Source organism: Pteropus alecto, unplaced genomic scaffold, assembly GCF_000325575.1.
Source record: "Pteropus alecto unplaced genomic scaffold, ASM32557v1 scaffold101, whole genome shotgun sequence".
NCBI lineage: Eukaryota > Metazoa > Chordata > Mammalia > Chiroptera > Pteropodidae > Pteropus > Pteropus alecto.
The window spans coordinates 9727361-9747595 of NW_006432945.1; the positions used below are offsets into that span (position 1 = coordinate 9727361).

General features: G+C 51.1%; 1 protein-coding gene across 5 annotated transcripts in view; it reads right to left on the minus strand.

The window, feature by feature from the left end:
* Positions 1-6184: 6184 nt before the first annotated feature.
* KIAA1614 (KIAA1614 ortholog) overlaps positions 6185-20235 on the minus strand; it is a 44468-nt gene continuing 30417 nt past the window's right edge. For 3 of the 5 annotated variants that reach the window (XM_025043960.1, XM_015586222.2, XM_015586224.2), the window contains 5 exons: positions 18907-19063; positions 17679-17937; positions 14561-14688; positions 13610-13794; positions 6185-9223 (listed from right to left, as the gene is read on the minus strand). In XM_025043960.1, coding sequence (XP_024899728.1) covers positions 9030-9223; positions 13610-13794; positions 14561-14688; positions 17679-17937; positions 18907-19063 — 923 coding nt within the window. In that variant the 3' untranslated portion in view covers positions 6185-9029. Of the gene's footprint in view, positions 9224-13609; positions 13795-14560; positions 14689-17678; positions 17938-18906; positions 19064-20235 lie in introns of those variants that run through there. The other 2 variants (XM_025043961.1, XM_025043962.1) reach the window with 2 other exon arrangements.

Consider the following 20235-nt stretch of genomic DNA (forward strand, 5'->3'; position numbering starts at 1 on the left):
ACTAAACCGTCATATTTTTCTTCCAAGGATAAATAACCTTATAGCGTTTTATTTTTAAGTAAATAGAAGGTACAAAGTAAAGAAGTGCGATCAAGAATTAGAATGGAAAGTGCCCGGGGGGGTTCCAGGTGCTTCCCCTGCCCCTCCCTCTCAGCAGAGCGCCGGAGCCCTGGTGCCAGAGGTTTACAGCCCTCGCCCCAGGTCCCAGGCCGACAGACCTTGCTCTCTACACGGCAGGTCTCCACGTGTGCTGTGGGACCAGCAGTGGCAGTATCCCCTGGGAACTTTCTAGAAATGCAGATTCTCCGGCCCTGTCCCTGCTTGCTGAATCACAGACTTGGGGTGGGGCCAGCAGTCTGTTTACCAAACCCACCAGGGGACTCTGATGCCACTCTAGTTTTTAGAATCACTGCTACTGCATTGTGGAATTTAGGCTGCAGTAATCCCTGCAAATTACACCACTTTCCACGGCTTTGATTGTAATCTTGACATTAAACAAAATTTGCTGACACTATACACTTGAAAACTTTTTAAAAATACTTGTTAAAAAAAAAAAAATCTCAACTGGCCATCCTTAAAAGTGGTATTTTTACACCCTGAAGTCTATCAGTAATGTTTCTTACTTCTGCTCTCGAAATCATGTTACAACTGTATAAATAATACTGTTCAGTATTAAAGAGAAATGGAGATACCATGACCTTTGTCCTGGTTTTTTTTTTTTAAGTTTGATTTTTGTTTTTAGTTCTTTTCATACCTGAACACGGCTCCCTTCCTCCCTTCTGCCCACTCATAAACACGGACATGAGCATATGCGTGGGGTAGGAAGTGTGTGGCTGCCGGAGGATCTGAATGCTAAATTGTGCTTTCTCTGGCTGAGCTAGTTATACAGATTCTTAAATCTCAAAATAACTATACTATGTATTCAGCACAGAGTTTCACTAGGGACTAGGAATCTGGGGGAGCAGAGACTAGAATACAAAAGAAATTGAGTCCTTTATTTCCCTCATTGAAGTGTTGGCAAACGAGAATACTGGCCATCCAAATCGGTAGTTGAAAGAGCCTGCCCATAGTTCTGTGTGGGATAGGGTGACAAGGCTGCCTGAGCCCCCTAAGGGCAGGGATCTTCATCAATCCATTTGCCATCATCATCCCCACTGATAACTGAGTACCTTCTATGATGTGCCAGGCACTGCTCCAAGTACTTCCTCTGTATTAACATATTTAATATTTAAACTGGCTGTATGAAACTGAAGTTTCCTCATCTAATATCTCAAATCTGCAGATGAGGAAACTGAGACGTCAGTAATTTCTCAAGGTCACACAGCTGGTGAGAGGCAGAGCCACTTACTATGCCCTTGGTGCCTGGCGCAGAAAATGGCACCCCCGTGCTTCACAAGTCTTCAGCTTCATTTCCCCCTAACATCGTAATAGCCAGCTAAGAGGGGGAAAGTTCTGGTTCACATTTGAGGAGGAAGCGATTCAGAAGGAAGAAATGGTTACATGTATCCCCTGATAAAAGCAGATCACTTCCCTGGGCACCACGGGGAATTGTGGACTGTGTGGCTTGGACAAGGGGAGGAAATGCATCCATAAGGCTGAGGATTTCAGTTCTACCAGCTCCTTGACTCCGCTTGTGGCTCTCCTGTGCATCAAGAGAGGTGTCATTCAAAAGGTCCCCAGTGGCTACAAGTCTTATGGAAAGCTCATGTTGAAATGTTGAAAAATCTGATGCAAAAATGGCACGCACAGCCCCTCCGACCAAGGTGCTGACACCCAGAACTTAGGCGGTGGCTTCTGTTTGGTGTAGGTACAGGCAGAGCCTGACCACGAAGCCCCCACCGATAACTTCTCAGAAGGGGAGCGACAGCTCCAGGAGCCACCTTGGACTTGGATGTGTACTCCCAATTCTGACCTCTGCAGTGGTATTTCTTCTATCCCTCTACCCTCCCCTCCCCATGTCCCTTCCTATGCACACCATTAAATGCTTTGTCTCCATTCACAAAAGTTCACATTAATTTTGGCCGGCCTTTGGAAAGGGCTCACCTACTTCCAGGAGCAAATTTCTCAAAGTTTGTAACTCATTACAAAATAGCAGTCCTTCTGGCTAACATTTGAATTGATTGGTTAGGCAGGTCCTTGACCAAGGCATTAGGGACTGTGGGAAGCAAAACACTGCATTTAATTCTCACAACCCCATGAGGGAAATATTGTTGAGGCCCATTTTATATCTGAAAAGTGAGGCATGAAACAATTAAGAAATTTGCCCAAGGATACAACTAGTAAGTGGTAGTCAGAATCGGAACCCAGGTCTGATTGGACCATTATGCAGCCTCCCTTAAAAGAAAGGATACCATTCAGATTTCAGTGGCGATAAACAGATGTTTCACTAAGCCCTCCTCTGGCCACAGAAATGATGAAACTGAGGAGAGGACTAGAGTCAAAAGAGCTGTGGGACAAGTTCATGGTAGACTAAAGCACTAAACTCTTAGCAGTGCCAACGATAAAGCATGGACACCAGTTGCTTTGGACTTGGCCATGTCTCAAACTCTCTGAGCCCACTGTGGAATTCAAGAATTCTGGTCAAAGCTCTCAGGCAGGTCAGCCTTGCTTTTTTTTTTTTTTTTTTCGTTTTTTTTTTTTTTTTTTTTTTTTTTTGAGCTTTTGTTTATTTGGCTGGAAATGTGCAAAAAGTAAGCAAGCCAAACTCATCATTATATAAACTCAGAAAAGCTTGGAGATAGTCTGAGGAGCCCAGGATGAGAATCAAAGTCGTGGCATCTGCATGCTGCTGTGAGCTCCCACTGCCCGCCAACATTCCTTGTTTCTAAGATAACGGCGGAGCTGGATGGAGGCTGGGGAGCCTGGGGCTGGCTCTTCTGGGAAGATTTTCTGCTCACCGGGCGGAGTCGGGCCTCCTGCCTGGGGCTCCCATTGTTGCCCTTGGCACATTGGTTTGTCTCTTTCCACAGCTGTAGCGGTCTCCACCTGGGGATATGGGCTTCCCAAGGGCAGGGCAAGCCTCTCCCCCAGTGCCCGGCACCCGGCCAGACCCCTAAGGGCAGCTCCACACTGTGAGTTGGGGCCTGAGCCCAGACTGCAGAAACACAAGACAAAGGCAGGCTCAACAGGCAGCCTGGCAACCACAGGAGAGCCCCAGATACCCTCCAGGCCTGGCAAGGCAGCTGTTAAGACCTGGCTCTGTGGACAGATACCAGAGCCAATCCTAGCAGCCCCCTCCTTGGGACCCAGCACTCTGACCTGGTCAGACTCACAGCCTGAGAGAGCTGGGCACAGATTCTTGCCAAGGAAAGCTGCTGCCATGTCTAAGCAGGTGCTCTGGCTCTGTTGGAAAGGAGACTTCATAGAGGATGGTGGGAAGCGGCGGGAGGGGAAGTGGATCCAGTGACAGCAGAGCCTCTTGAATAGCTCCAGAACCAGCCTTGGGATTTGGGAAAGGGAAACAGGTTGTACAGATGGACTGGGAAGTCCAGTTGTTGCCAGGTGAGTTTGGTGTAGGATAAACGAACAAGTCCATGTGAAAAGAGCCACAATAAAGAGCCCTTAGTACCAGATTGTATGGGAGCTAAGGACAGGGGCCAAAGTCAGCACACAGATGTCATGGAGTGCTTCCCAGGGCAGGCACCTCTAATATTTTTGAAGCCTGCCAGGGGGTCCAAGGGTGGACAAGGGAGGGGAAGGGCAGTCCAGCAAAGGCACATGAATAAGCTAAGCCAATGAGTAGATGGCTATGTGGAGGTGGGGCGTGTGGGGATGCGGGAACCAACAACCAAAGCTCCTGCCAATGAATACCCACGTGGGAACCTGCTGCCTGGAGGCAGTTTGGAGGACCAGGAAGGCCAGTCATACTACACTCCACCCCTGGAGTACAGGCCTCCTCTTGGCCACAGAGATGTAGGATCAAGGATGCTTCTTCCTCTCAAACAGCCACACTAATCCAGCCACCGGGAAGGTTTCCGGTTCAGTAGCCTCTGGCAGGCAAGGCATGACCCTGAGGAGGTCGGAGCATGGAGCAGGGGCAGGATCAGGGAACCAGGCTGCTGCCCTCACCCCCACCCCGGGCCTTGGGCTCCTCCAGAGCAGGGCCGTTAACAATATTTTAAATTACAATTCAGCACACCGGCCTGAAGTGTTTCCCAAACAAAACCTTTGCTAGAGGTACTAATTTTTTTTTTAATGGTTGTCTCGACCCACAAGATAGCTTTTGTGACCCACAAGTGAGTTATGCCTACAGTTCAGAACCACTGTTCTGAAAAGTGATCTGTCGCAGTCCTTTTCCCCCCACAGTCGGCGGGCAGGTGGGAGAACCAACCCCATTTCCCTGAAAGAAACCTGAAGCCTAGACGCCACGCCCGCTGGTGGGCCCCCTGGAGCTGGTCGCAGCCCAGGAGGGGGTTGCCCTTGGGCCTCCAAGTGAGGCTAATCCCACAGGGTCTCCGGAGGGTGGGTGGGTCTCACAGTGCCCTGTTCAAATCCTGTCTGTGCTAATTATTTGCCGTGTAACCTTAGATAATGAACTTAACCTCTGAGTCTCAGGGTCCTAGTTTGCAATCAGAAAATTAGTGGTCCCTCCTTCACAGAGTTGCCCCAAGGATTCAGGATTGTGTCCTTAATGTCTCCAACACAGCTCGGGAATATTTGCGGAAAAGACAGAACAGGGTGAGAGACGGCGCAGGGACCGCGCGTCCCTGAATTTCCGGGTTGAGCAGTGCCCGTGGTTCCAACGCCATTCGTGAGGCCTTGTGACTGCACGCGCCGGGTCCCCAGCCCTGCGCCCGCGACATGCAGGGGCCAGTCCCACTCCTCCCTGCAGCTCTGGCTCGACCCCGGCGCTTGACGCACCGCCTCCACCGCCAGCTTCAAGCCAGGCGACGTCGCCGTTAGCTCCTAGGGTCTGTCCCTCTGCCCCCGCCCCCGCTTTGTGTTCCTCGAGGGCAGAGTCAGGGTGTCTTCATCCCGGCCTCTGGCGCTGAGCAAAACGTCTTGCGGTAAATTCCCCTCGAACCCAGACCCTGGACTTCAGGGTGCGGCCACGCTGTGACTATCTGAGCCGGTGCCCGCTGCACGCTGCACGTCCCCGAGGCGGGCAGGGTAGCCGGACCCATCCCCGCCTCCACGAAAATGAAGGAGGGCAGAGCCGCGACCCGCAGGACCGCCCCGCCACTGTCGCGACTTGCAGGCGACATCCTCGTCGGAGCTGTCACCTTTCTCGAGGAGGACAAAGGCGGGTGGGTGCTGGGCAGTTGTTCCATGCACAGTCGCCTCTTGTTCGCTGGCCCGCGACAGACCTCGGCCCCCCCTCCCTGGGTATCCAGCGCGGGCACCCTCTACCAAGGAGACGCGCTCTCGTCTGGCACCAGCCAGTCCGCTATGGCGAAGAGAACTGCCCCGTCCCCAGCAAGTCAAAACAGGCGTTGGTGGCTTCTGAACTTGCCCCTGCTGTCACCCTAACGATGGTGACTTATCTGAGGCCAAAATTAGTGTCACCTTCTGTTCCGTGTAGTCCCAATATCATGTGCCTCTGGGAAGCCTGGACAGAGTACCATTAAACCGCCGCGGGGTTGGGGGGGTGGTATAGGTGAGACACAGGTACGAGACACATCTTTGCACATGCTGTTCATTTTCTGAGCCTGAACGTCCTTTCCGTTCCCCTTCCAGTAAGTTCCCACTCATTTCACAAAACCCTGCTGTGAGCACACCTCTTCCCAAGCCGCCTTCCCTCAGCTGATCCCTGACGGCTCATACCAGAGCTGCGCCAGCTGCCAGCTTCTCTTGCTGCACACACCTAGTCATGTGGTAATGGTTGAGCGTCTCCCCTAGAATGGCCACTTGAGGTAGAGCCTTCTCTCTCACCTCCCTGAGCTCCTGCCTGACACGTGGCCTGGCTCCTAGTTCTAAGCAGGAGGGGTCTGATGGTCCTGTGGGTGACACAGGGCTGGACCTCAGGCAACAGAGATGGGGACAGGTAAGAGGATATCTGAGGGAACCGAAGTGTCTCCCACTCACAGAAGTGAAAACACGGCATCATTTTACCTCAGGAAGGAGCGTCTTCTGCCTCCTTGGAATTAGAGCAAAGCAGGTTTACTTCACACACAGTCCAGAGTACCTTCCCTCCCACCCTCTTTCTCCCCTTAACCCTCTTCCCCCCTCCCCCACCATCCCCTCTTCATGCCCTTCTAGCCAGGCTTCCCCCCGACACCCTGCATTGTGTGGAGGCCCTAGTAGAAAGAGTAGGTCCTGAGTAGGTCCTGAGTGACAGGAGCAGGTCAGAATGCCATTATTGTTGCTGAACTTGGTTCTCTACTGGTACAAATGAAGCTAATAAACATGATATGCCTGGTAGGACTACTTTAAGGACTAAATAAAAACACTTCAAGAGCCTGACCTTGTACCTGGAAGGTAATAAATGCAGATGCTTAGAGACCTTCCCGTTCCGTCCTAGTCTGAGCAACTCCATTTCCATTCCTTCCCAGCTGAGGCTGCAAGGGTACCTAGTCCTCACTATACTGAGAAAACAGAGGTGCCTTTTACCCCTAGAAGCTCTTTTAACATAAATTTCCCTAAAGTTTCAAGACCCCTGTCAACAAATTTGCTGCCACCAACCTAACGTTAGCAAGACTACACAGACAAACTTAATACAAATGAACAGTTGCAAACCACCGAAACAGCCTCCCACTGACACACAAAGTGGGCCCAGCTGAGGAAAAAAATATCAGGAGTCCACCTTTTATAGAAAAAGGTCCCCACCCTAGTCTCTGATTGGTCTATTTCTATGTAAATGAGGAATCCAAGTTTGCACAGTCTGATTGGTCCAAATAGCACTGTCCCGATTGGTCAGAATTGCACGTTCTGATTGGTCATTATGGAACTGTTCTGATTAGTCAGTAAGTATGCAAATTAGACTACAGCTGTGCCATTCCCATTGAATGGGGCAGGTCTCTGCCCATTGGTTGATACAGGATTCCAGGAATCTGTTTATAAGGTTTACTTCACACACAGTCCAGAGTGCCTTCCCTCCCTGAAGGAACATACTGCAGGAGTCTCGGCACCTTAGCCTTCAGCTTTTCCCTGATATGTAGAGTGCAGGAGAGGCCTATAAACAATAGCTGCTAGCCTCTGATTGTGAATTTGGGCCTTGTGAACCACAAAATCTTTTTTCAAGGTATACTTCTTATTGGGTCAACACCTCAAGGTCAGGAATTAGGAGTAGTAGTCACCAGTGGTTCCCTATGCCTGTAGTTTGCTGCTGTGGGGCTCTTTCTGTGCTTCAGGAACCCTAGGTTGGTCTGTGAGATATCCCAGAACCCTCTTCACACCCTGAAGGCCTGAGTACTTATTTCCTTGGCCCACTGCTCACCTCCTAGAGCCTCCCATTCTTCTTTATCCCCCATCCCAGGTTGGCTCAGCCTTCCCATCCTGCCCCTGCCGTGCGCCTCATCTACTAGCCTCCACTGGCAGTAAAGAGGGGTTTTAATTGGCTCCTGCAGACAAGACCCTAAAATGAGAGAACACACACTCCACAGGATAGCCGTCCCCTCTCCATTGCCCTTCCCTCGGGCCACATGTCTCCTTCAGTAACTTTGACCCTGAAAGCTGCAGCAACACTCATTTTAACCTGATTCTGAAGGCTGTGTTTGTTTTTTTAACCACAGCCTGCACCCAGCCAAGCTCTAAAACAGACTTGAGCTGCCCACTTCACCTGCCAGTTGCACCTACTCAAGGCCCCTTAGCTTCAGTCTCCTGCTCATAAATGCACCTTGCCCAGGGCTCCTCTCCCAGCCCGATTACTAACTCTGGAGGCTACTACATTGACCCTGGCTGTCCTGGGTGCCTCCTCAGCCTTCCCCTCTGGCATGTCCAACACAGCCCACTGCTGTGCCTTTGTCCTCCCTCCTCCTACCCCACCCTAGGACCCACAGCTAGTGAAGGTCAAGTGAGCATCCAGCCCAGAATATAATAACTCAGGATTGGAGAAGATTCAGCTTCATCTTTGCTTTTTAATAATTTAAGACTGACACACAGCCATCCACTTCCAGAGAGTCCTAACCTTTTGGGCAGTGTTCAGGCCTAGAGAGGGAAAGCAGCCAGGTGGGACAGCCCATCCCCTCAGCCTGTACCCTGCCATCTCCCTGCTGGCCAGCCCACCCACAGGTGCCATCGGGGAGTCTGAATAGAGAGCTTGTAGCTGGAGACAGCCTGACATCAGCTGTAGCCCAGTGTCCCAGCTCAACAGAAAAGGGAAGACATGCCTTCATGGCCAGGCTCTGGTAGCTCCAGCCTTGTTCTGGGTAGAGGCAGAGGGCAGAGCAATGGGGACAAGCCTGGCCTGGCTAATCTCACTGGCCACACCTACACTTTCCTGAAATTGGTTTCATTTTTTCCCTCAACCTTCTATATCCCATAAATTCTTAATATTCTGGCTACCAAATAATATCTCCTAGATGTTCTCATACCAGATCACATGTTCCAATTTTTGGTTTGGAATATGTGGTCAATGGCTGTAAGGCTGTTATTATAAGACACTTCACTCATTTCTGAAAAGAGAGCAAAAGTGTCAAATAGGAGCTGGGAGAAATGAGACTGAAAAAGGCAGACTCCAAGCCAGTGTGGCCCAGCACTTTCTTTGGTTCTGGATGGAGTACAGAAAGTTGCAGGAGGCCTTGACAAGGAGTGGAATGGGATGTGGGGGTGAGGCGACTGAGGCTCAGGGACCATCAGAGAGACCCGCTGAATCTCTCTCCTCTCCCTGCCAACAAAGGTGCAGGAAGCTGTTGACACCATCTCGGGCAGGGACACCCATATTTTTTCCCCTAGTTCTGCATAAATTAATATCCTTAAACAAAACACACAGACTCCTTTCTTCTCCCTAGGCCACAGCTGGGTCACAGCCCAGAGTATTACTTGCCACCTAGCTCTTACAAGCAGCTTTGTGCAGTGCATTCTCAATCATCCCTCCTGGGGTGGTTCATGGCTTTCCAGGGGGTGACAGTGAAAGCCAAAGCACCTCTGAGTCACCGTGGGACAGGCCTCTGCCTCAGCACACGGAGTGATAAGCTCTCTTCGTGGGCCAGGAGCTCCTTAACATGAGCCAAGCCCAGCCCAGCAACCTTGGCTCCGTTCACCTCGAGGATCTCATCCCCCACCCCCAGCAGCCCTGAGTATAGCTTGGCTGTGCTCGCGTCAGCCATCTCCTGCACGTAGAACCCTGCAAAGGAAAACAGGAGAATTTAACAAATAAAATTAAAGACATGCATCTCTGGCACGCTGACCAGGTAGGTGAGGCACACGGACACTTCTACACACACGCGCACGCGTGCACGCACACACACACGCGCACACACACACATACACACACACACACTCACTCTCATTCTCCCTGACAGTCACGGCTATCTTTATACACATAGTGCTCTCATCTCCATAGTATAACTACATTGCTTCACCTCTTCTTTTAAAATGCCCCTAGTGCAAACAGTGCTTTCAGCTGTTATTATTCATAAATATCCCAGTGTGAATAAGCTAATCTTAACTTTTTCTAAGACATACTTTGATTGTAGAAGCAGGAGGAAAATAATGTTTAAAAATTAAGAAAAAATCTATGATGTGCCTGGCACTGTGCTAGGTGACACTCACAAACAAGATCCATTTCTGCTCTCAAGTTGCTGGAGTCGGGGAAGGTACCGTTGGAGCAGCTGAGATCCGGTCCAAACCTGGTTTGCTTCACGGTATTGTGTAGGATGAGCCCTGGCCTCAGTCTTCCTTGGATATGGTTCCTCACTTGAGACTTGTTGGCCTCTGGGCAAAAGCCCAGGAAACATCAAAAGCCTACTCCATATATAAGCCACGGTGCCTTACTTTTTCCTTTCTCACATATGCCTTCTCTCCGCCATCCTCCCCTCCCCCACCCCAAAAGGCCCTGCCTGACTGGTATGACCATGCCAGGGTCTCTACAGTGCAGGGTGAACCTGGGGAGAACCCACTTCTCCTCCTTTCTTGGGTTCAACTCTGGGAACCCACGTTGATGGAACAGGCTCTGTAGGGACTCAGGGCTGGGCTGTTCCAGTTCCCCTGGCCTCTCCTGGGTCACAGTGCAGGAGAGTCCAGCTAAGGGAGCCCCTGTCACCTCAACTTCTGCTGAAAACCTTTCAAACTCCTTCAGCTGCTTCCACCTAAGAGTTTAAAGGAGGAACAAGCTCTTCCAGGGAAAGCTTCCAGCCCCTAGCCTCGCACTGAGTGAACAGAGGTGTCTGATAGTTAGCACCAGCCCACTTGGCTGGAGGACTGCAAGGGATGGCCCTTGTGCAGCTGACAACACCTACAGAATTCACTGGGGCGGCTTAGTGCCACCTTAACACCCTCCCTGCTCCCCAGCCCAGGCTCAGCTGGCTGGCTCCCTCCACATTAAGCAACTGCCCATGCGTTATGTCCACCTTCTTTTCCTGGAACCGACTTCCTTAGAAGGGACCTGGAAGGGCATATCATCTAGTTCCTCAATCTCTGGCTTGAAGCTGTTTAACAAATCTTGAACTACTGAGAAGTCATCTCTCTAGTCTACCCAGCTCTGTAGGTGCTTCATTCAGCCCAGCTTCTCGCCCCAAAAGAAGTCAGGCTTTTCAGAGCTCGCCCTCTGAAAATCTGGTTTGAAAGTGCATTGAAATCTCCTCCACGGTACCCGAACATTTGTAGCTCTGGGTCTAGTGAATCCAATCTTCTGACACATTCCCTGTACCGGTATGAGTTGTAGAACTCCTTTTCTGTGCTTCTTGGCGAAGCTGAGCCTTTCTTGCAAGGCTGTATCCCTCCCAACAAGGTATACCTGCCATCTTGGCTGCGCAGATTTTTACCTCTTCTGTCTGGGTGTTTGAACTGCTTGCCTGCCTGTCTGCATGTTGGCGACATGGGGGAAAGGACAAGTAAGGTGGAGCCTGCAAAAATGGCTACTGTACAGCAGGACATGCAGGTGGGGAGTGATGAGAAAACCCAAAAGAATGCAGCCAGAGCTAGACCAGACACTGAAGTCATACCAGCCATTTTGGGGAGACTCTGGGGTGGGTTTCACAACTAGAAGTCATGACAGAAATATGACAGGCTGCTATTGTATGTATTTATTGTCTGCTGGAAATGGCCTTTGTTAAGAACATATGATCTCTGTGTTGTACTCAATTAGAAGAAGAAGGCAAAGCTTGCTGTTCTCCCATGCTTATACAGAATTGGATGTTATAGCCATCAAGTTAAAACCAGCATCTTGACATTTCAGCTAGCTCACAGCCCCTCTGAGGCCCAGGAGAAGTGACTCTGGGCTGCTGGAGGAATGCCTGCAGCCAGTAGACACCAGCACCAGCCATATTCTGCATGCATGAGGATCTCTATGTGACATCCAATGACCAGCTGCAGAAGCAAGGGCAGGACACCACCTGGGCAGGACAAGGAAGAGCTCTCACCAACCTAGGTGAGTGGCCCCCAAGGAGCAGACTAGGGCAGAGCCCAAGGAGCCCTTGGTAATTACAGACAGTCCCCCACTATGCATCAGAACTGCATGACAGGCAATGGGGAGGGACTCCCACTGCTTGCAAAGGGGCCTAAAGGGACTTTTGGGGAGGATGGGGGGACAGAGAACATGTTGTATGTGATCTCACATTGATAAATGATGTAGATCGTGCTGGTCTCCATCTGGAGTTTTGCTCCCCAAATATACTCTCTTTCTGAAGAGGGAAGGGAAGAAAAGTGCCAGGCTCAGAGAGGCTAAGTAACGTACGTGCTCAAGGTCACACAGCCAGTGGAGGTGCTGGAGTATAAACCATGCTATGTTATCTAACTCTATGCCTTCATGCTGCCTTTTTTGAGGGCCTATTCCCCTCACCTAAGGAGAGAGGAAACTAAAGGAAAAGGCAGGTGGCTAACAGCCTGTTGAATGCTTTATGATATTCAACACATGTAAACAAATGCCATCTTCCTGAAAGGATGCTGTACCCTCCTGAGGTCAGAATGGGGAGAAACTTGTCTTCTCTTCCTCTCACATTCATGTAAAATCTGTCGGCAAACTGAATCAAAACTACCTTCAAGTCAATCAGAATCCAACCATGTATCCCCTGAGTGGCCACCTGAGTCCAAGCCACCACCATCCTCTTTCCTGGACTATTGAAATAGCTTTTAAACTGGTCTGCTTGATTCCACCTGCATCCCCCTAGAGTCTGTTCTCAATACAGCAGCCAGTGACCCCATTAAAAGTGTCAATCAGAGCACCCCGGTCTCTGCTCCCAGCCCTGTGGCTCCCATCTCACCTAGCACGAAGGCTGAAACCCCTTTCTGGGCTCAGCTCTGTCTCTATCCCCCTCACCACTGTTCAGCTTGACCTGCAGTCAGTTCCTCTGATAGGCTGAGCTCAATCCCCCGCTGTAGGGCCTCTCCACTGGCTGCTCCCTCTTTCTGGAATGCTTGTCCCCCAGACACCACATGGCTCCTCCCTCACTCCAAGTGTCTGTTCAGAAAAGCTGTCCCACTGGCACCACAGTATTTGCTGTCCTCAGGCCCTTACCCTGCTTGCTTTGTGTTTGTTTCTCTGTACTTTTCACTGTCGGACACATAATATAAAAATGTCTATTTTTTATAGATATAGTCTATCTCCCTCACTGGAATGTGTGCTCCCGAGGACAGGGATTTGCCCATTCCATTTACTGCTGTGATTCCAGTCCCAACAATACCTAGCAAGTGCTCAATATAGATTTATTGATACAATGAATGATAGGCCAGATGCAAACGGATTTGGCAGCAGGCAGATTTATTTCCAGGTTAAATAACTGTGACCTAGGAGATCAAAGCACAGCATTAAACCCTCCTTAGCAGAGCCCAGCTAGGGCAGTTTTTCTGTGTCTGTCTTTCTCCTTCTCTCATTTTTCTCCCTCTCCCCTCCTTCCCATCTCTAGCACACCTGTCTTCCTTTCCTGCTCATCTTGTCTGGGAAATACCTTTCAGGGCTCCTCACCCTGAGGTGAATTCTGGACAACAGACCTTGGGTAAAAGGCAGCTAAAAACTGGTCAGGGTACAGAAGGATGTCCAGAGCCCCTCTCTGACCCTGCCAGCGTTGACTCAAGACCCAGTGGGCAACCCGGCCAGGGCCTGGGAGTCAGGATACATGTGACCATGACCCTCAGGAGCCAGCCCCGAGGGAGGGACCCGGGTGCACAGACAGGAAGGCACACTCCATGTGCCCAGACACACTCAGCAGCTGGAGAGGGGAACCGTTTAAACACATCAGCCACATCAAAGGGATTGCCTCTGAGAAAGGCAAGCACAAACCATCTCTGATACTCGCCATGAAAAGTCGGCCTTTGAAATTCTGATTTTGAGAATGTCCACAGACACTGGAAGGACAGTGGCGTCAAGCCTGCCAACAGCTACCCACCCCAGTAGCCCCACACCTTGACCCTTTAGAAAGAGCCCCCGTGGGGAGAACCCTAGTCCTTTCGATAAGAATTTCTCTGAGTCCAGAGCTCCACTGCTCAGAAGAATCCTCTGAGCACAGCCAAAAGGCACCATCTTGGTTTGCAAAGAACCCAGGTCTGTGGAGGCCAGAAAGCTGAGGGGGCATACCTGAGTCCCGGCGCCCGTCCCCAGAGGCCACGCAGAAGCCAAAGGTGCCCTCCGGGGAGCGCTGTAGCTGCAGCTGGCTGGTGCCATCTGGGAACACCTGCACCACGCGGCCCACTGTGCGAGCCAGGCTGGGGGCACCCACATCTTCCACGCTGAGGGCGCGCCGGGGCGGGGCCCTGGCTAACCTGCCAGCAGACCAGAGACAGTGAGGGCAAAGAGGTCGGAGCTCTGGGTCCCCACCACACCTTGGCTTAAAGATGACTGCTGCCTCTCGACTGGCAGCTCTGGAAGTTGGGGCACCATGGGTCTTACCTGGCATAAAGAGCCAGCTCGGGCTGACCCCAGTGGGTTCCCACAGTTATCTGAGGCTTTTTAGAGCCTGCTATAGAACTAGAAGCCCCCCGCCCAAGAGCACCGGTTTTTAATCTTTTGGGGTGCAGAGACCTCTTTAAGAACCTAACGAAAGCTATACTTTTATATAAAATTTCCAGCCATTAACAGACTCCCTGAAGTCTCTCCATGGAGCCCCAGGTAAGGGCAGCTAGCCTAGAGGGTCTCATCAGAGAGGGTGGGATTTCCTCAGGTAAGGTCACAGGTCAAGGGCCTCTTTGAAGGTCCCTGTCTCTGGACCTTTAATTGGGTCTTTAGCTAGGCTAAGGAAGCTCTCTGAACATTCCGATTTCAAGATGTCATCAGATAGTAGAGAGACGGAAGAATCAAACCTTCCAACTCTAACCCCACATCTCCTCAGAGCTCAGTTGCACAAGGCAAGGGCACCGAGGTATGGGCTCCAAGACTCTTGTGGCATCTGAGGCTCAGGAGCTGGCCTCCCTTTCTCTCAGTGAGACCCCATTCAGGGCCATACAGCTGAGGCAGGAAAGAGGCTTAGAGCTCCACTGTCCATTCCCTGAGTTTATCCTCCAAACCACTTGCTCACTTGTCCACTCTTACCTGCCAGCTGCACTGTGATCCCCTGGCTCCCCTACCAGGTAGAGGCTGGACCGGTCCACCTTGCTGCTCAGCAGAGAATGAAGGTTCTGAAGGGAGGCAGCTTTCCGATGTTGGTGAGAGGGTGACACCTAGTGGTAAAGGTCCAATATTGCAGGTGAGACAAGCCACTGGGGAAGGGGGCTGACAGAGACCTGACCCCAACGGTGAACCTGAGGGCCCTCTTTGAAAGTAATGATTTGAGTTTTTGTCATTACTTCAAAGTGCTCAACAGGAATCTCTATAATTTACTCAAGTAGGTGGGCCTACATAGGTGATCTGAAACTTCAATATCCTTCCTGAAATAACAGTTTAGTCCTATAATACTAATAACCTCATTTATTAAGAAAATCTATTTTTTAAGAAAAAAGTGAAAGCAAATTAATTATAGAATAGTAACCACAAATTTAGAGTTAAAATCTTAAATATTGTTTTGTGATTCGTTAGTATCCCTTTTATAATCACTTGCATTCAAAAATTTTTATCTAAGTCTACGCCTTAAAACATTGTGAATAAAAAGATGGAAAAGACAAAACATAAATACCTCAAGGAGTTCTCCCAGTGATGGGGGTGGGGTGAGCACAGATAAGTTAAAAGCCCTAGGTGCAGTTGTAAGTGCTTGGCTGGAGGTGTGGGCAATGTTCAAGGAAGCAGAGAGAGACTTTGTTTGGCTTAGGAGGTTTGAGGACACTATAGGAGCTGACACCTGAGTGAAGTTTGAAGCATGAACTCTTCAGGTGAAGACAGAGGTAGGGTGCTCCAGGAAGCAGAAACAATTGATGCAAAGACATGGAGATACTAGAGAAAGCATGGTAGGTTCTGGAACATACTCATGGTCTGGGCAGCTAGGCTGCAGAGATGATGGGAGATGGGCTGGAGCCAGGGGCCAGCCCTGGAAGAATCTCATCTGGCCTGCTAAGGAGCTCCTGAGTGATATCAATCAGAAGAGTTACAAGATCAGATCTGTTTTCTAGAAATTGACCCAATGAGGAGGCCATTCTGAAGGCAGAAGGTGGGAGCGGCAGAGACGGAGGCGGGAGAAGCAGGCTTTTGAATAAATGCTACAGGCGCTTATTATGTTGGGCATCCATACTCTAAGGGAGTAAGGCTTGTTATCGAGAAACTTAAGAGGGGGTCTGACTTGCTTCAGAGCTTAGGAAGACTTCCTGGGAGAAGTCATGTTTAACTTAGACCTGAAGGCCAAGCAGAAGTTCCCTGGGGAAAGGGGAGAGGGGAGAAGAGCCTTCCAGATGCAGGTCAAAGAGCCACAGCCATCGGAGGATGTGGGAGTAGCTAGCGTGGTTGGGTGTGAGAACACAGCCACTGCCCACCCAAGAGGGCAAAATGAAACCCAAACTGCTGCAGCATCCGCCCACCCTCTCAGCACAGACATCTTGGCAGCGCAGCAGCCTAACAGGAAGAAGTTCACCCTGAGCTATGTCATAAATATTTCTGGGTGAGACTGATTCTTCTTTTATCTTTTTTTTTCAATTTTTGAACATTTTTCTGCTGCTCAGTCCTCCCTGCGCTTGCTCCCTCACTTCCTCTGCCAGCTTACTATCTTTGCCCACTTGGCTTACACTGCCCACAATCTCTCTACTACACTAACATCGTGTCACTTCCCTCGAGGTTTACAGAGACCAAAGCTCCGAGGACAACACACCTGGGCGCCCTGGCTCAGACACACAGGGGACAAATCTAACTTTATGAGGAAAGGCAATTTCTAGAGCACAGTGTCACTCTGGGCTCCTTTTCCCAGCTTATGATCACTTTGCCTCCATTCATTCACCCAGCAAATATTTATTGAGCTCTGACCATGTATCAGGTAGCGTTCCCAGTGCCAGAAAAATCAATGGAATTTTCATTCAGCCTGCTTTCTCTCCCCTACTTCAGCCTGAAGATGAAAGGCTCCAATGCCCCAGACCACCATCTCCTGCTTCGTTCTGCTCAGTGCTGAGGGGCAAGGAACAGAAGAACAAACAACACCCGAGAACGCCTGGAACGGAACGGGGGTTCCAGAAACGTGGTTGAGAGTTAGTGAGCTTCTGTTGTTCACTCTCTAGCAAGTGGGGAGGGAGAACTTCAGCACGCTGCCCTGAGTTCACTCACTCACTCATTCACTGTGTACTGAGTTTGTCTGCTCTACTTGCCATTGTACTAAATCTTGGGAATAGAAAGACCAAGTGGTGTTTGCTCAAAGAATTCACACTCCAGTAAGGAGAAACAGACAAAAATAAATTAAAATACTCTGTGACAAGTTCCATGAAGGAAGGAAGCCCAGGACGGGTTGGGAACACAGAGCAGAGGGCCCCAGCTCAGCCCGAGGAAGGGGGTTAGAAGCGGCTTCCTGGAGGAAGCGATGGCTGAAGCGTCAGTGGAGGAGCAGACATGAGCAGGTAGAGAAGGTGGGAGAAACGTTTCAGATGAAGGTCCACAGTTAGACAGTGTGTGGCCTGATTACAGAACTGCCAGGTCAAGGATAGCTGGGATTGACTGTTAGGAGAGTGATGAGAGATGGAAGCAGTCAGATCACAGAAACCCTTTGGCAATGTCAAGTGACCTGAACTTTATCCTGAGGGTGACAAGGGACCAGTGGCCGGTGTTGAGCAAGGGGTTGGCAAGGCCAGATATGTAGATCAAAAGGACTACTCTAAAAGCCACTGGAGAAAGACACAGCATCTAGTCAGAAGGCTGTTGAGATAATCTAGGTGTGAAGTGATTTGTGCTAGACTAAGAGCTGCTGTGGACGTGAAGAAGGTTCTAGAATGACCAAGCAGTAGAATCCAAGTCGTGGCAAGGTGGCAGAGTTGGGAGGCGAGGAGAGGGAGGACTCTAGGATGAGTCCAGGTCGGGATAGCTGGCGGAGGAACAGAAGTTTGGGATGCTGCTACACGCACTGTGTCCGGGGAGCCCCAGCCTCAAGGATCAGCTACTGGGAGGCCAGAGGCTTCCCTTTCTCTACCTTGGCCTCCCCGGGCAGCCTCTTCAGCACTTCATTTCTCCTTGCACCTCTCACCTTTCATTCCAATGGGCTCTGCCACCACTGGCCTCACATATGCTTGGCTGGGCCCTCAGGACTCACCAGATGCAGGGATTGTAATGATGGGGCTCTCTTCACTTCGAAGGTGCTGGCGTGTGAGGCTGGGCCAGGTACAGGGGGCTGCAGCTGCTCCACACTGTAGCTGCGGGACTTGCCAAACTTGGGCCGCGTGCCCTGGCCCAGGGCCAGGAAGAACTTTTTCAGCCCCAGTGTGGAGGCGATGCTGCTGTTGCTTTTCTTGCTCCTGTCAGAAGGGGCAGCTGAGGGTGAGCTGGGTCTTGCACTGGCCCCCAGTAGTGCTCTGAAACGCAAGGGTGGACATGAAATGGGTGGGAGAGGGCTGGGGGATGCGAGGACAGACTGCGCTTTAGGGTCCCGTGGGCCCTGGGTAGGTCAGCACCAATGCCTTGTGAAGGAAGTGACAGCCAGGCCACAGAAAGAAAGGCCGAATGGAGTTCTGTGGGATAGTCTGCCTGGGCAGCTTTTAGGGAGAACAGCTCAGATAAGAGACCCTTGGTGTCATACACAACGATGGGTTCACCCGATCATTCATTCATTAATTTGTTCATTCACTATTTCTTGAGAACCCCTTCTAGGCCTCTTGTAGGTACTAGAACAGTGGTAAAAAAGACAGATAAGGTCCTTACTCTCAGGAGCTTATGAACCGCAGACTAGGAAACAAAGGAGAGAAACTACCAGTGACTGCCGAGTAGGGTGAAGCAGAGCACACAGGGCTGGAGATGGAGACTTCACTCTCAGTGGCTCGTGAAGCCTTGGGCCACAGGTCACCAGGAACAATGCGCAGTGGAGAAGAGACGGCCCGGCCAGAGGACTGGCTCACCAAGACTTTTAGGCCCCAGAGCAAGAACTCAGACCTCAAGCTTAAGAGAGAAGGGAAATGGGATGCGGGCTGTGTCCTCAGCATCTGGTTGTCTCCAAGCCCAGAGCCAAGAGCAAGTCCTCTCACACAGACTGCTCCATCCTGGAACACCTTGAGGGCTGGGACTGGCTGGCCAGCTGTGGCAAGCAAAGTACCTGGAGCTCGAAGCCATTCAATGAATGTTCGGTGAATGAATAATCAAGTACATTAGACTGGAAATGGTTGGGAAAGGAATATTGGGGCGCCATACTTGACAGTAAGTCTGGGAACTCTCCGAGGACTTGGGAACAGTGAGGTCAGTCACGCTACTACTCCAGGAGGGCTCTTTCTTCACCTAGCATCCCCGGTCCCCCACCTCCTACAGTCAGAGCTCTTGCTCCTGTCACTCACCGGGATGACACAGGCCCTTTGGAACTTGACTCTGTCCTCTGCCGGCCTCCCTCTGGTTCCTGGCTAGACTCTGGCTCCTCTGAGGCCAAGGAGAGGGTGACACCCATGGAGCTGATGGTACCAACACCTGCAGAGCTGAGAAAGTCTGGGAGTCCTCCTGCAACAACCATAGCAGACTCTTGTGTCACTGCCCTATCCCCACAGGTCATGGTGGGGGGAGGGGACATTCCCAACACGGAGGCAGGAGAGCCAGAGGAAGCTGGAGAGAGGCCCCAGGAGAGCACTGAAGGCAGTGGTGAGACCCACAAAGCAGGAGCGGAGTCTCGTTTAATGCTGTCACCCCGTTGCCCCCAACACAGCAGCTGATTAATAAATGCCTATGAAATGAAAGTGCTGCTTGTGATAAGTCGTGTCCCTTCTATAAAGAGACATAGTTGGGAACAGGGGAAATGTTTGTATTCCTGGGGCATCTAAGATGTGCTGGGCAATGAGTTTAATACTCCACAGAGATTATTTCATAGGCTCCTGGGAGACAGGTTGTATTATTACCCTCAGGTTACAGCAGAAGAGCCTGGAGTAGAGGGATTAAGTGACATGCCCAGGACCTCCTGGCTAATGAGAGGAGTGTCCCCCAGGCCTCTGCTCCAGGCCCAAGGAGATGAAGGCTGGGCTGCAGAAAGGTCAGCAACTCTCAGAACAGAAGCCCCACAGGAAGTGGCTCGGGGCAGCCAGCAGCCAGTCTAGAGCCCACTGAAGGAAGGAAACCACACCTTAGCATGGGCAGAGGTGTCTCAGGGTGGGGCTGCTTCTTTGAGTTTCACATGAGCGAGGGAGGGAGAGGGAAAGTGTCTGTGTCTGTGTGCAGTGGGGAGGGCAGGCAGAACTCTGCGGCAGGAGGCGGCTTGGCAGCCACATCCCTGGTAGGGTCAGGACGGCCTGCCCTCTCTCTGCCCTCTCTTCCTCCACTGTTTCCAAGCCCTGGATCCCTCCTGAGCCACCCCAGCCTGGGGGCTGCCAGGGCTATGGGAGTGATAAGGTGAAGGCGTGTGGGGCAGGCCTGTTACCTCTGCCTAAGAGTGAGTGGCTGAGTAGTCATACCACGAAGGACTTGCCAACAATATGAGGACCCCTTCCAAGGGCAGAGGTGACATCCTACATCCTTTGCCTGCTGAAACCTACCAGGCTGCCCAGCAAGGCCAGGGGGGTCTGGAAGGGCTCAGGCGCCAGAGAGCAACCTAAGCACTACTTGTAGGAGCTCTGCCTGCTGGTTGCCATGTCCTCCGGACAGCATGTCTGTGCCCGGCCACAGAAGGTCTCAAGGGCAGGATT